The sequence below is a fragment of the Molossus molossus genome, unplaced genomic scaffold (genome assembly GCF_014108415.1).
Source record: "Molossus molossus isolate mMolMol1 unplaced genomic scaffold, mMolMol1.p scaffold_m16_p_10, whole genome shotgun sequence".
Taxonomy (NCBI): Eukaryota; Metazoa; Chordata; class Mammalia; order Chiroptera; family Molossidae; genus Molossus; species Molossus molossus.
Window position 1 is genome coordinate 84,598,440 of NW_023425345.1, and position 17,916 is coordinate 84,616,355.

The 17,916-nt window shown below is 43.8% G+C and overlaps 1 protein-coding gene across 1 annotated transcript in view; it reads right to left on the minus strand.

Annotated features, from left to right (window-relative positions):
- The window catches only part of KITLG (KIT ligand), an 88,148-nt gene that overhangs the window by 50,618 nt on the left and 19,614 nt on the right, over window positions 1–17,916 (minus strand). The window contains exon 2 of the mRNA XM_036251899.1: window positions 4,599–4,712. Coding sequence (XP_036107792.1) covers window positions 4,599–4,712 — 114 coding nt within the window. The remainder of the gene's footprint in view (window positions 1–4,598; window positions 4,713–17,916) is intronic.

Genomic DNA, 17,916 nt, shown 5'->3' on the forward strand with positions numbered 1-17,916 from the left:
GAGGGGAGGGAAGGGAAGGGGAGGGAAGGGAAGGGGAGGGGAGGGAAGGGAAGGGAAGGGAAGGGAAGGGAAGGGAAGGGAAGGGAAGGGAAGGGAAGGGAAGGGAAGGGAAGGGAGAAAGAGAAACACTGATGTGAGAGGGACACATCGACTGGTTGCCTCTCACAGGACTCCGACCAGGGCCGGTGATGAACTGCAACCAAGGTACATGCCCTTGACCGGAATTGAACCTGTGATTCATTGGTCCGCAGGCTGATGCTCTAACCATTGAACCAAACCAGCCAGGACTGTTTCTCATTTTAAAAACTGAAAGTGAATCTGGAAAACTTCAGGGATTTATTTGTCCAAGGTCACACAGCTAGGTTATAGCAGAGCTGGTCTTCAAATAGTCCTGTGCGCCTGAGGTCAAGATGCTTTGTCTTGCTGTTCTTTTGAGAGAGGCTGTGATGATCTGTACTCAGAAAACTCAAAAGTCACTCATGTTGCTGTTTGAATTAGTGAAATGAATGACCTTTAGTTTTAGGATGGAAACACAGCTTTTTTTCAAACATGAAAAAAACCAATATTGTAAGTATTATGGCCTAAGCGTTCCCGGTACTTCTATGCAAATAACTATGACCTGGGATGCTAGTCAGAAATACTGAGGTTCCTCAACCCCATCCCACAAGTTGAGATTCAGGATTTTTTTAAAGATTTTTTTATTTTACTGATTTTTTAGAGAGCAAGAGAGAAAGAGGAAGAGGGAGAGAAACATTGATGTGACGCACCAACTGGGGATGAAGCCCACAACCAGAACATATGCCCTAACCAGGAATCGAACTGGCAACCTTTTGGCGTATGGGATGACACCCAACTAGTTGAGCTGCACCAGCCAGGGCGAGATTCAGTATTTTTGAGGCGGGACTCTGACAGCTATACTTTTAATAAATACCCCAAGAGACTATATTGAGCTGTAATTTTAATAAGTACCCTAAAACATGGCTCTTACGTGATAGCCCACAAACACTAGTTTAAAGCAGCTGCTTTTAAACATTTTTCATGTTTGATTCTTTTTTCTTATTTGGAACCTGCAACCTGGGCATGTGCCCTGACCAAGAATCGACCCTACCATTCGGTGTACGGGACGATGCTCCAACCAACTGAGCCACACTGGCCAGGGTGTAAAGCATTACTAATTGATTATACTGATGAGGAAACCAAGGCACAAAGAGGTTATGTGATAATAACTGGAGTAAAAAAAAAAAATCTATATATACATTCTCTTATTCTAACACAAAACTGAAAACTAAGAGCTGAAATTTAGAAAGGTAGTTAACTTACCCAAGGTCAAAGAACTGGGATTTAAAACTCAGGTCTGCTTGATTCCCAAATCCATTCTCTTAACCTATATATTCACACAGGTTGGGGCCCCTGTGGTAACATGAAATTTTTTATTTTTTTAATTTATTTATCCTCACCTGAGGATATTTTTGCATTTATGTTCAGATTGAGCAGGAGGGAGAAAGGTAGGAAGAGAGAGAGAGAGAGAAACATCGATGTGAGAAAGACACATTGAGTGGTTGCCACCCACACAACCCCAACTGGGGCCAGGGACAAACTGCAACCGAGGTACGTGCCCCTAGTGGGAACCGAACCTGGGAGTCTCTGGTCTGCGAGTCGACGCTCTAACCACTGAGCAAAACTGGCCAGGGAGATACCATGAAATCTTTAAAATGGCATCCACTTGTGCGTTTTGTCTGTGGTGTTAGTGATATGCATTCACATATCCATAGAGATGACTTATCTCCCACTTCGAGACTAGAAATTGTTTTACATTTCTCTGTTTCCCACTCTATGGAATACAGGCTGTGCATCATGTAGGTCTTTATTCAATCAGAAGTGATCTTCTCAGCTCTATTTTTTATTAACTTATTAACTTGATTTTTTTTTTCAGTAATCTGAATAAACATGCTAATGTCACTAGATTAACTCTTGAAATTAAAAATTTTCCCTGAGTTAGTTGCTAGAAGGGAAATAAAACCCCCTTACAGTTTAATGATTTCACAGTTGTCCTTGAGGCAAGGAATTATATTTCAATGTCAATATTAATAAGCATCCCTTTCTGGCACTTCTTTCTCTTGAGTGCTTCTTGCCATTTGCCATTGTATCAGCAGACAGGTGACAGATGGAAAATAAGCGAATGGTTAAAGACAAGAATGGAAAATCTGGGAAGGTGCTTTTAATACCTACATATGCCATTTGAAAATACCGATGTGACATTTCACAGGAAGTGATGCTCATTAAGTAGTACTCCTCAAACACTTAGCAAAAAAACAATGCCGACAAGTAATTCTTCTTAAATGCCTTGTTAATCTTGGACGTGCTCACTCTGCGGTCAGACACACCATCCTCTTCTAACTGTGGTTCCTTGTCCCCAACTTGAAACCTGCTCCCCAGGACCAGTGCAGATCACCCCCAGCTCCTGCTCAGCTCCACAGCCCTCCCAGTAGCCGAGAACTCTGGTGACTTAGTTCTGACCCACTTTAAACTTATATTGGAGACGCAAATTAATCTGACTCCGACACAACGAATCGTAATAAACATGGAGATTAAATCAAAGTTAAGACACTTTGCTCTCCAAAGCATGACAGAGTAGACCATCTAGAGCAGTGATTCTTAACCCTCCTTTCAGAAATGTCCTAAAACTGGAGGTGCCTGGACCACTTCCTCAGACCCATTGAGTCAGCAGGACCCTGGCACCCAAAATTTTAATAAGCACCACTGGTGATTATAATTCACCACAGGGAAGCACATCCGTATTCTATTCATCAAACACACATTTAACACTGTCTTCTGCTAACATGGTCTTCTGCTAACGCAAAAGTTAGAATATAAACACATATTTTCTTTTTAATGTAATTTCTTGGGTCACAAACTAATAAGCAACATGAGGAAATGGACCATGATGTATTTTTTTTTTTTTTAAGTAAACTTTCCCCTCACCCCTATTGACATACTCAGTCCCTAGGGGGGCATATAGTAGGCAAATGTCGCATTGCTTTGGTCACCAGCCCCTTAAATAAAACATGTTACTATATCTTCAGGTATTGCATCAAGAATACTTTCAAACCTGCAGCCTCTGGGTATCCTTCTAAGGAACCTGCATTAATTGTGTGTGTGTGTGTGTGTGTGTGTGTGTGTTCCTAATTCTGCACTGAGGCTAAGCTAGCAAGACTCTGACCACAGCATTAAACTTCTGTTTCGAAGTTCAGCTATGAACCCAAAATAAAACATATAAGCCAGGAAATGTATATTAAGAGTAGGAAAGATGTCCACTGGTTATGCGTACATGCATTTAAGTTCTGTGGTTTATTTCTTCCCTCCCCCCACCACCCCCTCTTCTGAGGGTTGTCAGTCTGTACCCTACTTCCACCTCTCTGGATCTACCCTGTTCCTCAGGCTGTTATGTTCATTATATTCCACATATAAGTGAGATCATGTAGCATTTGTCTTTTTCTGCTTGGCTTGTTTCGCTTAGAATAATACTTTCCAGGTAGCTCCATGTCGTCTCAAAAGATAAGAGATCTTTCTTTCTTACAGCTGCATAGTACTCCATTGTGTATATGTACCACAGCTTTGTTATCCATTTGACAGCACTTATATGCATGTGTGCATAACCAATGGACAGGAACAACAAAACCAGGGACGGGATAGGGGGGATGGTGAGGAGGGGTGTCAATGGGGTGAAAAAGGAGAAACATCTGTAACAAAAATAAAATAAAAAATAAAAATAAATAAATAATAAATAAATAAATGGGATCATCCAAAAAAAAAAAAAAGAGTAGGAAAGATAAATATGTCAACAAATTTACTTTTCTTTCTTTTCTACATACTACAACCTTCATTTCCTTCTTGGTCTCACATCACTCTGTTCTAATATTCAAGTAACTAAGGGTCCCTGGCCATTCTGAAGCAGGGCTTTGTAAAACTGCCTCTCAAACGTTGTTCATCTGGAATCGCACTCCGTAACTCAAGTGAGCGTGTACAATTTCCCCTGGACCGTCAGAGCTGGGAACAACGCCTTCCAGATGTGGCACAGTGTCCCCCGTCTCTGTGGTCTGCAGCCGGCCATGCCTAACGGCACTGGTGTGAAATGGCTTTTGCTGAGGGAAGAGTTCCAATGTGATGAGTGATGGGCAACATGTGGGCAACAAATCGCTCCTCCAACTATGTGCACCGAGGGAGTACACATGAAGCCACATGTGCCAGGGTCTTCCAGCTGCTGGAAGGGGGAGAACGGCCATCTCAGTGAGGAGCCCACTACAGAGCTAATGAGGCGCTAGGGCTGGCACCTCAGCACACAGGGAGGGAGCTGTCCGTGTCCTCCCTGCCCGTGAATGAGATCAAAGACCAGCACAGAAGTCGCTGCGGTGGTGTGCCATGGGTCAAGCTGAACAACAGCCTCTAGGACCATATCTTCCCACCTGCTCTGCCTGTCCACCCTTTCGCTAACTCGATGATTTCTTCCCTTGACACCACTTTGGAGCAAGAACAAATGCAATCTCTTTCAAAAAGCACAAGCAAAAGAGTCACAACTAGTGACAGCACTCCTTCCTTACCAGCTTTATAACGTCTTTCACATCGTCAGTTACACGGTTCGTGCAGATCCCTGTAGTCCTGGCGAGAGGATTAAAGAGGAGCAGTTGAAGATAAATGCAAGTGATAATCCAAGTCTAAATGAAAAGAGAAAAAGTGCTGGTGACCATCAGTTAACATCAGTAACCACTTACACAGCTGACATTTTACGCCTTAAAGTGGAAAAATGCAATCTGCCAAATTTCTTAACTATTGGCTTAAATACAGTGAAATGCCGATCATTCAAAGTAGGCTGACCAAAAGTTTTTAAAATGACTCAGTTAAATGTGGTTTGGAGTTTTCATTTCAATGACATTATTGTTAACTTTTGTCAAAAATCTTTCTACAACCGATTTATAATGGCAACTAGAGAGAACTTGTAGCAACATGTAAAGGATGTATCACTTAAGGTGTTTGCTAAAAACTAGGGAATGCATTAAATTCAGACCTTAAGGCACCAAGTGAAACTTGACTTTGAAGATGGACTGTTTGGCAAGTAGCAGCATAACCCTGAGCCGAGTTTTAATCCAACAGTCTACAATAGTACACCAAGTGAAAGTGAGCGAGAGAGATACATATTTATATCTAGGATATAATTTAACCTAATTTGTGAGACAACAAAAGTATCATAGTTTTGAATCACAGCTTTCTAGCTATTTAGTAAGGAAAAACATTTCCCTAGTCAATAAGAAAACATTCTTGAACCCTAGCATGAAGTAATCTCTATCTCTCTCACACACACAGACACCTCTCCTTGAAAATCACACTTCAAATCGTGTGTTATAGTTACTTTTATGCATGACTTATTTTTTTTCTTATTACATTATATTTTAAGTTTTTAAGAAATTTGGCATCCGATTTTGTTCAGTATCCTTATAACATATAACACAGCACCTTGCATATAATTTCTTTTTTTGGTTAAGCCTCACCCGAGAATATTTTTCCATTGATGTTTAGATAGAGTGGAAGGGAGGAAGGATAGGAGAGAGAGAGAGAGAGAAATATCAATGTGAGAGAGAGACAGATTGATTGGTTGCCCCCACATGACCCTGACTGGGGCCGAGATCAAACCTGCAACCTAGGTACATGCCCTTGGCTGGAAATCAAATCCAAGACCCTTTGATTCACAGGCTGATGCTCTAATTGCCGAGCCAAGCCTGCCAGGGCCAGCACCCTGCATATAAAAAAGCTCTTAATAAATATTTTTCTGGATGAATCGGTAACCAAGGTAAGAATAGTCTGCTTCAAACCCCATACTTATTTATTGAACACATATTCTGAGACAGGGGCTGTGCCAGCCCCTGGAGAAACCAAGGTGACAGAGATGCCCTTAAAACTCAGAAGCTTTGGGAACACAAAGGATGAAACAATTAATCAATTCATCTTAAGAGGAGAACCTGTGGCAGGAAGACAGCACCCGGAAAAGCCAGAGAGAAAATGTACTCTGGCTGGATTTTGGAGGACAAGGAGGAGCTTGCAAGAGTTGACAAGGAAGGATAATTCCAGGAAAAATAAACAGCAGGAGCAAAGGCATGGAGATGTGAAAATATGGTGTCTCAAAATTACACGAAGCCCATCTGCACATGGCTAGCAATTGTTCCTAGTTTATATAGCTAGCCATGTATTTAAAGGAACTAGATTATTGTGTTTAATTAACATCTGCAAGCTAACTAGGTAGTACACTATTACACTGGACCAAATGATGATCATCATTTACTAAAATACCTAAGACTACACTGCTACCGATATAGATAACAGTGGCTTATAAACAAAATTAAAATCCTCTTACTGTTTTACCATTGCGATCTTTTAGCAAGTGATCCCGCTTAATTTTGTGTAAGACGATTCTGAGCACTATGAAGTCACACTTTCCATAGCACCACCTCCTTTGGACCAATATGAAGACTAAATGGTGTAAGTGATTTCTGTTTGGGGAATTCTTCTGTTTTTTAAAAGTTTTTTTTGTATTGATTTTAGAGAGAGAGGAAGGGAGAGGGAGAGAGAGAAAGAAAAAGAGAAACATCGATGAGAGAGAACATTGATTGACAGCCTCCTGTGTGCCCCCCACTGGGGATCTGACCCACAACCTGGGCATGTGCCCTGACCGGGAATCGAACTGGCAACCTCTTGGTGCATGGGTCGACACTCAACCACTGAGCCACACCGGCTGGGCTGGGAAATTCTTCTTATGTGGCAATGTCAACATAACATATCCTCTAATAACTTGGTCTTCCTTCATATATGTAAATACGATTGATGAAACTCAAGCTTTCTTTTACATTATAATTGCTAAGACCTAACCCTGCCCCCGACCCACAAAAATATATTTTTCCAAGAGTCTTTTCTGTGATATGCCTTGGGAATGGGTCTCTGTAAATGATCAATCTTACTAATGACTGCATTCACAGTCTAGGCTCTAAGAAATACAAAGGCAGAAAGTCTATTACTTCTTTTCACCATGCCCTAGTCCCAGCACTGAAGAAACACTAAACAAACATTTGTTCACTCATTCATTCAGAAATATTTACTGAGCTTGCAGTGTATGCCAGGCACTGTTCCAGATGCCTGGGACACAGTAGTGGAAAAAAGGAGGCGGGGCACACCTCCCTGCCCTCATGAGGTTTTCCTCTAGTAAGGGTAGGCAGACCATCAGCAAAACACATATCATGGTCTCACGTTCAAGTGGACAGTCACACTCAGGAGGCATCAGAGGCTTCACTCAGCACCAAGCTTTAAGATGGGATACAGGACCGGCCAAGCGCATGCGCCGCGCCCAGGAGCAGAGGTCTCATGACTCCCAGCAGGCTGCCGACGGTCTGCATAGCACTGAACACTTGGGATGTGCACAGCGATGACACATGATTTGGGTGGGGAGGACCACTTTGGGGCTTATACCACCTTGCCAGTCAAACAGCCCCTTCAGGAGCATGTGATGAGCTTCCTTTCATTCTCTATCACAGCTCCTCCCGCCAGTGAGAGTCTCAACAATAAAGTACACACTGGTGCTTGTTCTGCTCCCTAGAAACGTCAGTGGGATTCTCTTAAGTAAGAGCCATATTCCTACACATTGCTGAGTTCTTGTTGCAAGGATTCTAGACAGGGTCAAATCCCCAGGCGTCCCTGAGTCTAGAGAAAAGGCCCCAGAACTAACTGTTACCCCTTTCTTTCCAGGACTGCAGTGGGTGGAGAAGACAGCTTGAAATTGTAAGCAGGCTGATATCTGGTAGTACCTCATTGAGAAGGTACTATCTTGTCGAAGCTGGGATGGAGCTGAGGAGTGATCCATGCAGGTATCTGTGGGAAGAGCCCTGCAGAGAGAACAGCTGGTGCAAAGGCCCTAAGGTCTACTCAAGGAATCTGCTTTGTTTAAGGAAGAGCAAGAGTAAACTGGGGCAGTAGAAGATGATGTCAGAGAGCAGAGAGGCCCGATCATGCTGCTGTGAATGAAACAAGATTCACTGTAGGATTTTGAGCAGGGTAGAGATATGAATATATTTAAAAAATTTATTTTGAACTTCAGAAAATGTCTTCAAAGAATATCTACTTGCTTTACTTCTTCAGTTTCATTTGGTAGCTAATGAAAATCCACTACCAGTACCAAATGTAAAGTGTACTACTAGAAAAAAGATGGACCTTGTGACACAGTCATGTAAAATAATGTCTGCGAACCTTGTCTGTGTCCACTTCTGCCTTTTCCTCCGACCCTCCAGTGGTGTGTAAACCTCTGTGCAAAATAAAAATTAACCCCCTCTATAATGTAAAAAAAAAAAAGATTGTTTAGCAGTTTCTTGCAAAACTAAACATAGTGGTACCATATGATCAAGCAAGTGTGCTCCTTGGTATCTACCCCAAGATGCTAAAAACTTGTGTCCACACAAAAACTGCACACTGATTTTTTAGCATCTTATCCATAATTGCCAAACTTGGAAGCAACCACGATGCCCTTCGGTAGATGAATGGATCAAGTGCAGTACATCCAGACAAGGAATATTATTCAGTGCTAAAGAGACAGCCTATCAAGACACGAAAAGGCATGGAGGAAACGTAAACACATATTACTAAGTGAAATACGTCAATCTGAAAAGGCCACATACTTGTGATTCCAACAACGACTTTCTGGAAAAGGCAAAATTACAGAAAGAGTAAAAAGATCAGAGGTTGCCAGGGGTGGGAGGGGCAGGGACGAATAGGCAGAGCACAGAGGACTTTTAGGGCAGTAAAAATACTCTGTATGACACTAAAGTAGTAGATGCATGTCATTTTCCATTTATCTAAATCTCAGAATGTACACCAAGAGTAAACACCAACATAAACTATGAACTTTGGGTGACTAAGATGTGTCAATGTAGGTTTATCACTTGTAACAAATGTATCGCTTTGATGGGGGCCTGTTGATAACAGGGGAAGCTATGCATGAGTGGGGGCAGGGGGCATATAGAAAATGTCTGTACCTTCCTCCCCATTCTGCTGGAAGCCTAAAACCACTCTAAAAAAGTAAAGTCTTTAAAAAATATATATTACTTTGATTACTGTGGTTAACAATAAGCAGAAACAAAGAGATTAGTGAGGGGCTCTTGCTCTAATCCAGTGATTTTCAACATTTTTCATCTCCTGGCACCCATGAATTACTAAAATTCTGCAGCATACCAAAAAATACATGTTTTGCTGATCTGAAAAATCAAATAGGTATGATTTTGATTTGTTCACACCAGATAGCAATTGCTGTGTTGGCCGTTCGCATTTTTTAAATTGGACAGTCCAAGGGAAAAGAGGTCAGTGTCCCTGACTAAATAGTCAGGTACTGCATGTTTTAAAAATTCTTGAGGCACACCTTTTGAAAACCGCTGCTCTAATCCAAGCAAGAAAGGGTCGTAGCCACGCACTGACCAGTGTGGTTAGATTCTGGATGTCTCGGATTGAGAACTCAACCAGGAGCCTGACAGAGAAGCCAAAAAGTAGGGGGAGGCCAAGTAGAAAAAAAAACAAAAAGTACCGTTAAGTCCAACTGTGAAACTATGTCAGATACTCACCATAGGTCAAGTAAGAGGAAGGCTGAGAACCAGCCACTGGATTTAGCAGAACAGACATCATTGGTGACATTAACAAGAACATTTTTATTCAAGAAGTTATGGGAAAAGGCCAGTTTGGAGTGGATTTAAGAGAACATGAGAGGAGACTAATTACAAGCAGTGAATACAGACAGGTCTTTTAAAGGGTGTCCTTCAGAGGAGGACAAACAAAACAAAGTGGGGTGACAGCTGGCGAGGAATGGGGGGTTACTTGTGCAACGGTAGAAATACCAGGATGTCCATATCCTGTGGGGGTGATCCCGGAGGAGGGTGCAGTTGCCAATGTGGGTCAGAAGAGAGGAACTGTTGGAATGATGTCCTTAAGAAGGCAAGAGGGGTGCGATCTAGGTCTGAGGGCAGTATCAATGGTACGCGTTGCCTCAGTTATATACAAACATCTATAAAGATAGGATTTTGCTCAGCGTGTGTGAATCTCTCTGGTCAGGGCTGCATTAAATCTGTTAATGCACTCGAATATCCCGGGCAAACCTGTATTTCTTGAAGCACTGTATTTTAAAGCTATTAAATAAACTCATATTGTAATTTAATTTTGTATATACTTTGCTACTGGTAAAGGAGAGTCGCCTTTCGTGAAATGCAACAGCTCACTCTGGCATAAGTAAACATTAGGAAGGAGAAGTAGTCAAAGAAGAAATGTTCTGAAAAATGCCGAGCAAGGAGCAATACCTCTTAAGTCAGTATTCTCGGGAGAGGGCTGAACTGCGGAGCTGACTTCTTTATATGGAAAAGCCATTTTTCAGTATTAATTATCCTATACAGAAATCTTTCTCCTATAGAGTACACACACTCCCTGGTTTCTTAAACAGTGGGTAGACATATTAAACTTTGCTTTTCTTCAGCAAGTCAGGGTCATCACATAAAGGCAAGGCTAAGTGAAATAAGCCAGACACAGAAGGACAAATATCGCATGGTCTCATGTATTTGTGGAACCTAAAAAAGAAAAGTTGAACTCATAGTAACAGACAGTAGAATAGAATGGTGGTTGCCAGGGGCCGGGGGCTGGGGCAAAAGGGGAGATGTTGATCAAAGAGTACAAACATTCAATTATGAGATGAAAAACCCTAGAGACCTCATAAGGATGAGAACCGCCCACTGGATTTAATAACACTGTAATTCATAATACTGCACTGCACAGCTGAAACTTTCTAAGAGAGCAGATCCCAAGTGTTCTTACCACACACACAAAGGTAAGTCTGTGAGGTGATGAATATGTTAATGATGGTAAACATTTCATAATATATGCACATATTAAAACATTACATTGTACACCTTAAATATATATAATTTCCACTGTCAGTCACACCTTAATAAAAAGCTGGGGAAAAGCATCTCAGTTCCTTAGTTGTGCCTGTCACCTCCAAGGAGCTACTGTGCTTGTTTAAGTCACAGCTTTAAAAATTTCATTCTTGTCAGTTTGTTTCTCAGTTTACCTGTTGAAGATGCCTGTCTCCAGCCACCACCGTCTCCATGGCGAACACAGCACATGGCCCATTGCGGGTGCTCACGGTGGTGGAGTAATGGCGAAAGGATGGACCCCATCCCCATTCGGGGAACTTATGAATAGATTGCTTTGTACAGCAAAACGGGCTTGGCAGGCGTGATTAACCTCAGGACCGTGAAATGGAGAAATTATCCTGAGTTCTGTATGCCCAGTCTAATCAGACAGTCGGTACAGGCAGAGAACCTTCCCCTCCTCTGGCCAGAGAGATGCAGCGATCGATGGAAGGGTCAGAAAGCACTGACCAGACAGGACAGGGGCCAGGAGTCAAGGAAGGCAAGTGGCTTCTAGAAGCTGAAAAAGGGCGAGGAATGTCTCCCTCAGAGCCTTCAGGAAGGGGCAGAGTCCCACCGACGACCTAATTCTAGCTCGGGGAGGCCCATTTTGGATTGCCGAATCTCCAAAGCTATAACATAATAAACTTGTATGGTTTTAAGTCACCAGATTTGCGGTAGTTTGTTCCAGCAGCAACAGCACAATAAATCAGAGCTCGGTACACTTACTTTCTGAATGAATTAATGGCTGGGGGAGGGAGCTGCGCGAGGTTCAAGCTGTTCCTGGTAAGAAACATTAACTGCCCCTGTCAGTCTTCGGGGCCCCCAACCCCTGCTCTAAGCAAAGCAGCTCAGCTTTTTTTTCTGTTTTATTTCTTCATGCTTCTGGGTAAGATTCTGTTTGAACAAAGGTTTCCAAGGGCAAGAAAGGGAAAAAACAAAACAAAAAACAACCATGCTTTTGAAAACTGTTGGTGTGATGGCAGAGTACAGACAGACTATGTATCCAGAAAGCCTCTGAGGCCCTCAAGGGGACCTCCGACAAGCCCGTTAATCCCTCTGAGTAGCTGTTTATCAGTGCCTCGCATGAGAATAAGAGTAACTTTCCCTTCTTCATCCACTTCATGGAGTGGCAACAAGCATCCAAACGTTTGAGACGACAGGTGCCGCCGTGCAATTATGTCCTGTGGTTGATGGGCTGTTTATTGCTAGGAAACCAGGGAAACAAGTGCTTCAAAACAGTTTGAATAAAACCATCAAGAGAAAGAGACTTTGTAAGTCAATCCTCCACGAACAGAGTAGGGCCTTTACTACAGGGTATTTTGACTCTCATTTTGGGTTCAGATGCATTTTTCAATGTATTCTTAGCCCTGTGTGCACAGTAGCATCAGTTAATAGACCACTGATTTCCAATGCAGTGAGGTGTCCCAATAATATCAATAAAATATGTATCTCTGTTTTCTTCTTCTTCTTCTTTCTCTGAGTTCTGGAAACTCCAACCAGGGTATAGGGGTGTCTAAACATGTGGGCATGTGCGCACACACACCCTCCTGGAGATAGAAGGATGAAGCTAAATGTCCCTGTGTTTGTGACTCCTTTAAAATGTATCTTTTCAGTTTGCGCAATCATTTCGCTGTTTTCTTCTGTAACAGTCTCTGCTTCTGCACGTGAATTTTTCTTTGGCTACTTTATGTTAGCATTGTACAACTTTTCTCTGTAGGTCACGCTCATTGTGTGATAACCTTTCATTTCATGATAACCTTTCATTGCACGGACCCAGTAAACTAATTTTACTGTTGACAGTTCCAGATTTTATTTTTATTGAGAGACATCTGTGAAGCATCCCCCCTAGACTCCCCACAACACATAAAGTTCCAATAACCTTTTCCTTGCTATAATTTGCCTTCAAATTATTTACATGAGGAAAAAAATGAACGAGAAACCTGTATGCGTCGTTAGAACAGTGCACCAGAAATCGTCCTGGTAGAGGGGAGTAACAGTGACTAAAATTCATACTCAATTGTGAATGACAGACACAGCAGGTGTTTTTTAGGGAGCAGGTTTTAACAGAGACAGATAGCAATGGAAAGGTACTTTAAAGGGTTGCGGGGAGAGGGGGAGTTACGGGAAGATGAGGCAGGAGACCCTGAAGTCAAAGGTGTTACCTAAATCTCATTTTTGTTGAGAATCCATCTCAGCAGACCCCAGTGGCATATCCACCCAATTATCAGTTCTTCCTGAACATAAGAGCCTGCTTACAGTAAAGAGCCACATGCCAGGAAGAGGTGCTGCAGTGTCCCTAATGCAAACGATTTACTTGATCTGAACACGTGTTAGAACACAGAAGTTTTACTTTGCGGCTTGCTTTCCTCTGGTGGAAAAGAACATGTGGCTGCCCAGGAACATGAGGTGCACATATGCTGTTCAAGAAACCAGAGAATTCCAATCTTCTCAATCTTGGGGGAAAACCCAACTTTTCTGTAAGTGTGAGAAGCGATGTTCAATATGCATTGCTACAGAGCGTCCACGGTAGACTCCTCAGCGTCGGAAGGGTCGAGAATGGTCCGTGCAGCTCACTTTCTTTATGCACCGACCTACAAAATGGCATTAAGACAGCCCCGAACAAAACAGCAGCCGCTGCCAAACACAACATCCATCTTCTCTTTAATCTCAAATGCCGGCTACTGAAGCAGGCAGTTGCCTTGTAGCCCAAATGTGCTTTGGAGGACAGCCAACTGGCTCGGCTACCCAGAGCCAGGGAAGCCGGTTACCAAGACCCAGGGATAGCGATCAGTCCCGAGTTCGGGTCTTCTGGGTGCAGACGAACCACAGCCTTCAAAAACCACCTGGAGGGGGAACCTACAACAGCTTCTTGTTCACCGCGTGACCGTTTAATTCCATATGACCTTGTCCTTCAGGGTTTTTAAAATTTTTTTGTAAATTTGCCATTAAACACTAGGAGAAACTACCTAATCATCCCACACAGACTCGTCTTTTGTGATTGTCCAGTAACCTCGAAGGGGCACAGGAACACTTCGCAGCTTTGTTCCTGCTTAAAACGTCACTGCTATCGGGAAAGCAGATGCCGATAGCGCAGCTAAGGGGAACTCGCACCAGCCTGAACCCCAAGGCGATACACGGACATCTCGGGAAGACGCTCTCCTACCTCCTTCCATGTCTGTCCTTTAGTGAAGAAGGTAAAGAAAAATAGTTTTCAATGTGGATACGCAGTGAAATATATGGTGACTATGCTCGGTAACAAAACTGAATGTCCTAGAAAGGAAATGCTTCCCCTAGAAAGGCAGATAGGATGGCTCTGATGCAGACGAAGAATTGAAGGATTTCAAGGTATTCAGTTTTGGGAAAATCACTCTATGACAGTCAGTCCTTACTCCAAATGTAAATGGTATTTAAAGGGGAAATCACTCTCATCCAGAGACTCCTACGAAGGGCCACACATAGGATGAGCAGGTGGCAGACACCTTTGCATAGAACCTTCCCATCAACCACGTGCATGTTTTTACCCCCTTGTGCTGGTGAGGGAAACAGGATTCAGTAAGATGAAGGAACTTGCTCATGGCCACTCTGCTAGTAAGTCCCCACTCTGCATTTAAATGAAGACCTACACCACGCTGGAAAACTGATCTCATGTACATTTAATGAGCCATTTGATGTTATTTAAAATGCTGATGCCTAGAAGGCACGTAGGTCCCTTCATGTAAATCAGTTTCTAATTGAAATCACAATGCCAAGTCACTGCTCAGCTGGGTAAATCAAGTTACAGTAGCTTCAAGAAAATCACATAGCTAGAGGGAAGAGAGAAACCCAAGAAATAAACTTCTAAGCGGCCCCTTTTGGTAAATACAACATTGATCACTTTCAGGCCTTTAAGAAGAGCTACTTACTCATCAGCAAACATGTCTAAGTACATAAGATAAAGACAAATAAGCCGATCAGAGAAAGACAAATATCACATGCTCTCACTTATTTGTGGACTATAATGAACAAAATAAGCTGATGGACAAAACAGACCCAGAGACGTGGAAACAGGGAACAGACTGGCAAACCTCAGAGGTGGGGTGGGGGGGAGACCAAAGAACTTACATGCTCATATGAACAGCCAATGGACACAGACAACAGTGCAGTGAAGGGGGCGGGCAGGAGTGGGGAGGGGGTGTCAAAGGGGGGAAAAAGGAGGAACATCTGTAACAAAAACAAATTAATAAATTAAAAAAAAAAATGATAGACTCGAGGGAGACAACATCCCTGGGGGCAGGAGGCCAGTTAGGCGGTCACGGAGTCGTCCAGGGTTGAAGTGAGGAGGGCCCCCAGTGATGGCGGTGGGAATAGAGAGAGAGCGACAAGGTCAACAGGACAGAGAAGGACTTGGGTGACTGACAGAGACTGAGGGGGGTTAAAAGGGGAGGAGTCTCAAGTGATTCCAGGTTCCAGTGTGGGCGACAGGAAGAGGCGGTGCTCGGCACTGAGACAGGATATTTGGGAGGAGAGGTGGCAGCTGGTAGCCGGAAGTTAATCACCAACAGCCCTGGAGAATAGCCCCATCTACGGAGGAGAGAGAACCATCCGCTCCGGAGATGAGAGAATGAGAAGCAAATGCCTGGGAGACAAATCAGTTCCCTGGGGGGCACCGTGGCCAGTGGGAAAGGATGTGCGAAGAGGACAGAATGGTCAGTGGAACGGTCACTAGAAGGTATGAAAGGGCACCTAATGGGCTTGACCTTGATGGAGACAGTTTCTGGGGGTGAGTGAGACCCAAGTGGGTGGACCCAGGGGTAAATGAGTGTGAGGACGTTTCAAGGGTTCACCGTGACAGCCTGCCTAGAAGCTGAAGAAGACGGTGGGCTAGGGAGTTACCTTCAGTCTGGGAGGGAAGAGACTCGGAAAGAGGGGGGCTGAAATGATCACCTGAGCCAGCCTCTTTCTTTTCTTTGTTTTAATCCTCACCCGAGGGCACTGTTGCATGTATCTTCACATAGAGCAGGAGGGAGAGGGAGGGAGAGAGAGAGAGAAGCATTGATGGGAGAGAGACACATCGACTGGCTGCCACCCACACAACCCCAACCAGGGCTGGGGATAAACCGCAACTGAGGTACGTGCCCTTAGCGGGAACCGAACCCAGGACTCTCTGGTCCCCGGGCCCACGCTCTAACTGCTGAGCCAAACTGGCCAGGGCAGTCCTCTTTCTTAAAAGGTCAGTCCATGAGGAACAACTCCTCTGTGGTGAATGAGAGCCAGGTGAGCTCAGAGGCTTTGGAAAGCCCTACAAAGGCCTCCACCTCAGGCCAGAAGCTAAGGCCTCGGAGTTCGAGGGTTGCCGTTATTTTTGGTAGAGGCACACATAACAGAATTAGCATGTGTGCCGGCAGAAGAGGGCAATTCATTGACAACAATGGTGCCGTAGTGGTCATTAGCTAGTCATAAATACAGGTCTTTGGCAGTTAGATAAAAGCAGAGGGAAAAAATGCTCCTAAACAATATGATGCATTGTATTTCCGGGAGATGTTAGTTGATGACTAATACCCATCAGTTTCATGTGGGTGATGATATGCAACCAACCAAACGAAGTCTAGAGAACTGGTGGACGCTAGCCCAGTGCTGCACCTCGATGTACATACCACTGCCCATTCTCTTTGCTAGATGAATATATTTTCAAAGAAATCAGAGAGATAGGCCCCGACATTGGCCAAGGTATAGGAACACAGTAAAAACAAACAAACAAACAAACAACTAAATAAAATCATGGCAGTTCTGAAATCCACGTACTGAATTCCACACTCCACGGGCACGGGTTCATTCAGGGTGGTGGTGGTCACCGTGACGTCACATAGTCGCTCCTAACATTGAACCAGCCACCACGGTACGCTTTTCAAAAACAGCTACAAAAACACGAATCGTCGTACATATTCTTCCGAGGATGTGACTCATTTCTGGTAGTGTCATCTCATGAAAAGCAAACGCCCTTCGATTCTTCAAATTCTGTCGACTCTTTTCACCTCTGTACAACTGAGTGCGGGAAAGCTCGGGTAGGGCTCCAGTTGCTGGCGGATCCCACATGCTGGATTTGGACTGAACTCTCTAGAACGTCTCGTGAATTTTCCCCTACAGCTGTAATTAGATGTGTCCAGATGTCTCGTCAGATCAGCTACTGGGAGTCTGACAAGTTTTGTCTCACAGGGCCTTTAAATTTGAAGAAAACATACTCTCAGAAAGCAGCTCCCGAAACCTGCAAGAAAGTTCTTTTTCCCACCTGGGCTTCTGGCTACACTAAAATAAATTAAACCTTGGTTCTCTGCTTTAACTGCCTCCAAAGAGCATCAAAAGCAATGGAGCTAAAGGCCATGAGCTCAAGAACACCCACAATCTCGATCATTTTATCACGTCGGGTGACAAGCCCAATTTGCAAAGGTCACGGCACGAGCTTTCCCAGCGTGTGCTGGACGCACCAGCTGCCTGCGTGGAACTGAATAAACTGCTGGCGTGTCCCCCCTTTTACGGAAGGTGCCCTGGCGGCAACAAGGAGAGCGGAACACCTTAGGTTTAGATCAAAGCGTAATGCTCCGGGTTATTTTCTTAGAATGCAGATTTCTGGGCACCGTGAGGTATCCGATTTTCTGAAGGCATAGCTCAGAAATGTGCACTTTTAACAAGCCCTTCAGGTAATTCTTAGGCACTCGCTAAAGTCTGAAACAGCCTCTTTAGGCTGTACTTATTCAGAGGTGCTATATCATGATGCAACGGAAACGGGTCTTCAGAGGTATAGATACAAGGTGGCATTTGGCCCAAGGGTCACATATCAGATGCTCCCAGTTTAGAGTAACCCGCAAGAAGAAAAGTTCAATGTAGTGAGTGTGGTGGGCTCGGAGCATGGGCTCTCTCAATCCCCATTCCAGCTCTCTCCTAGCATATCCTTCTGTGCTGT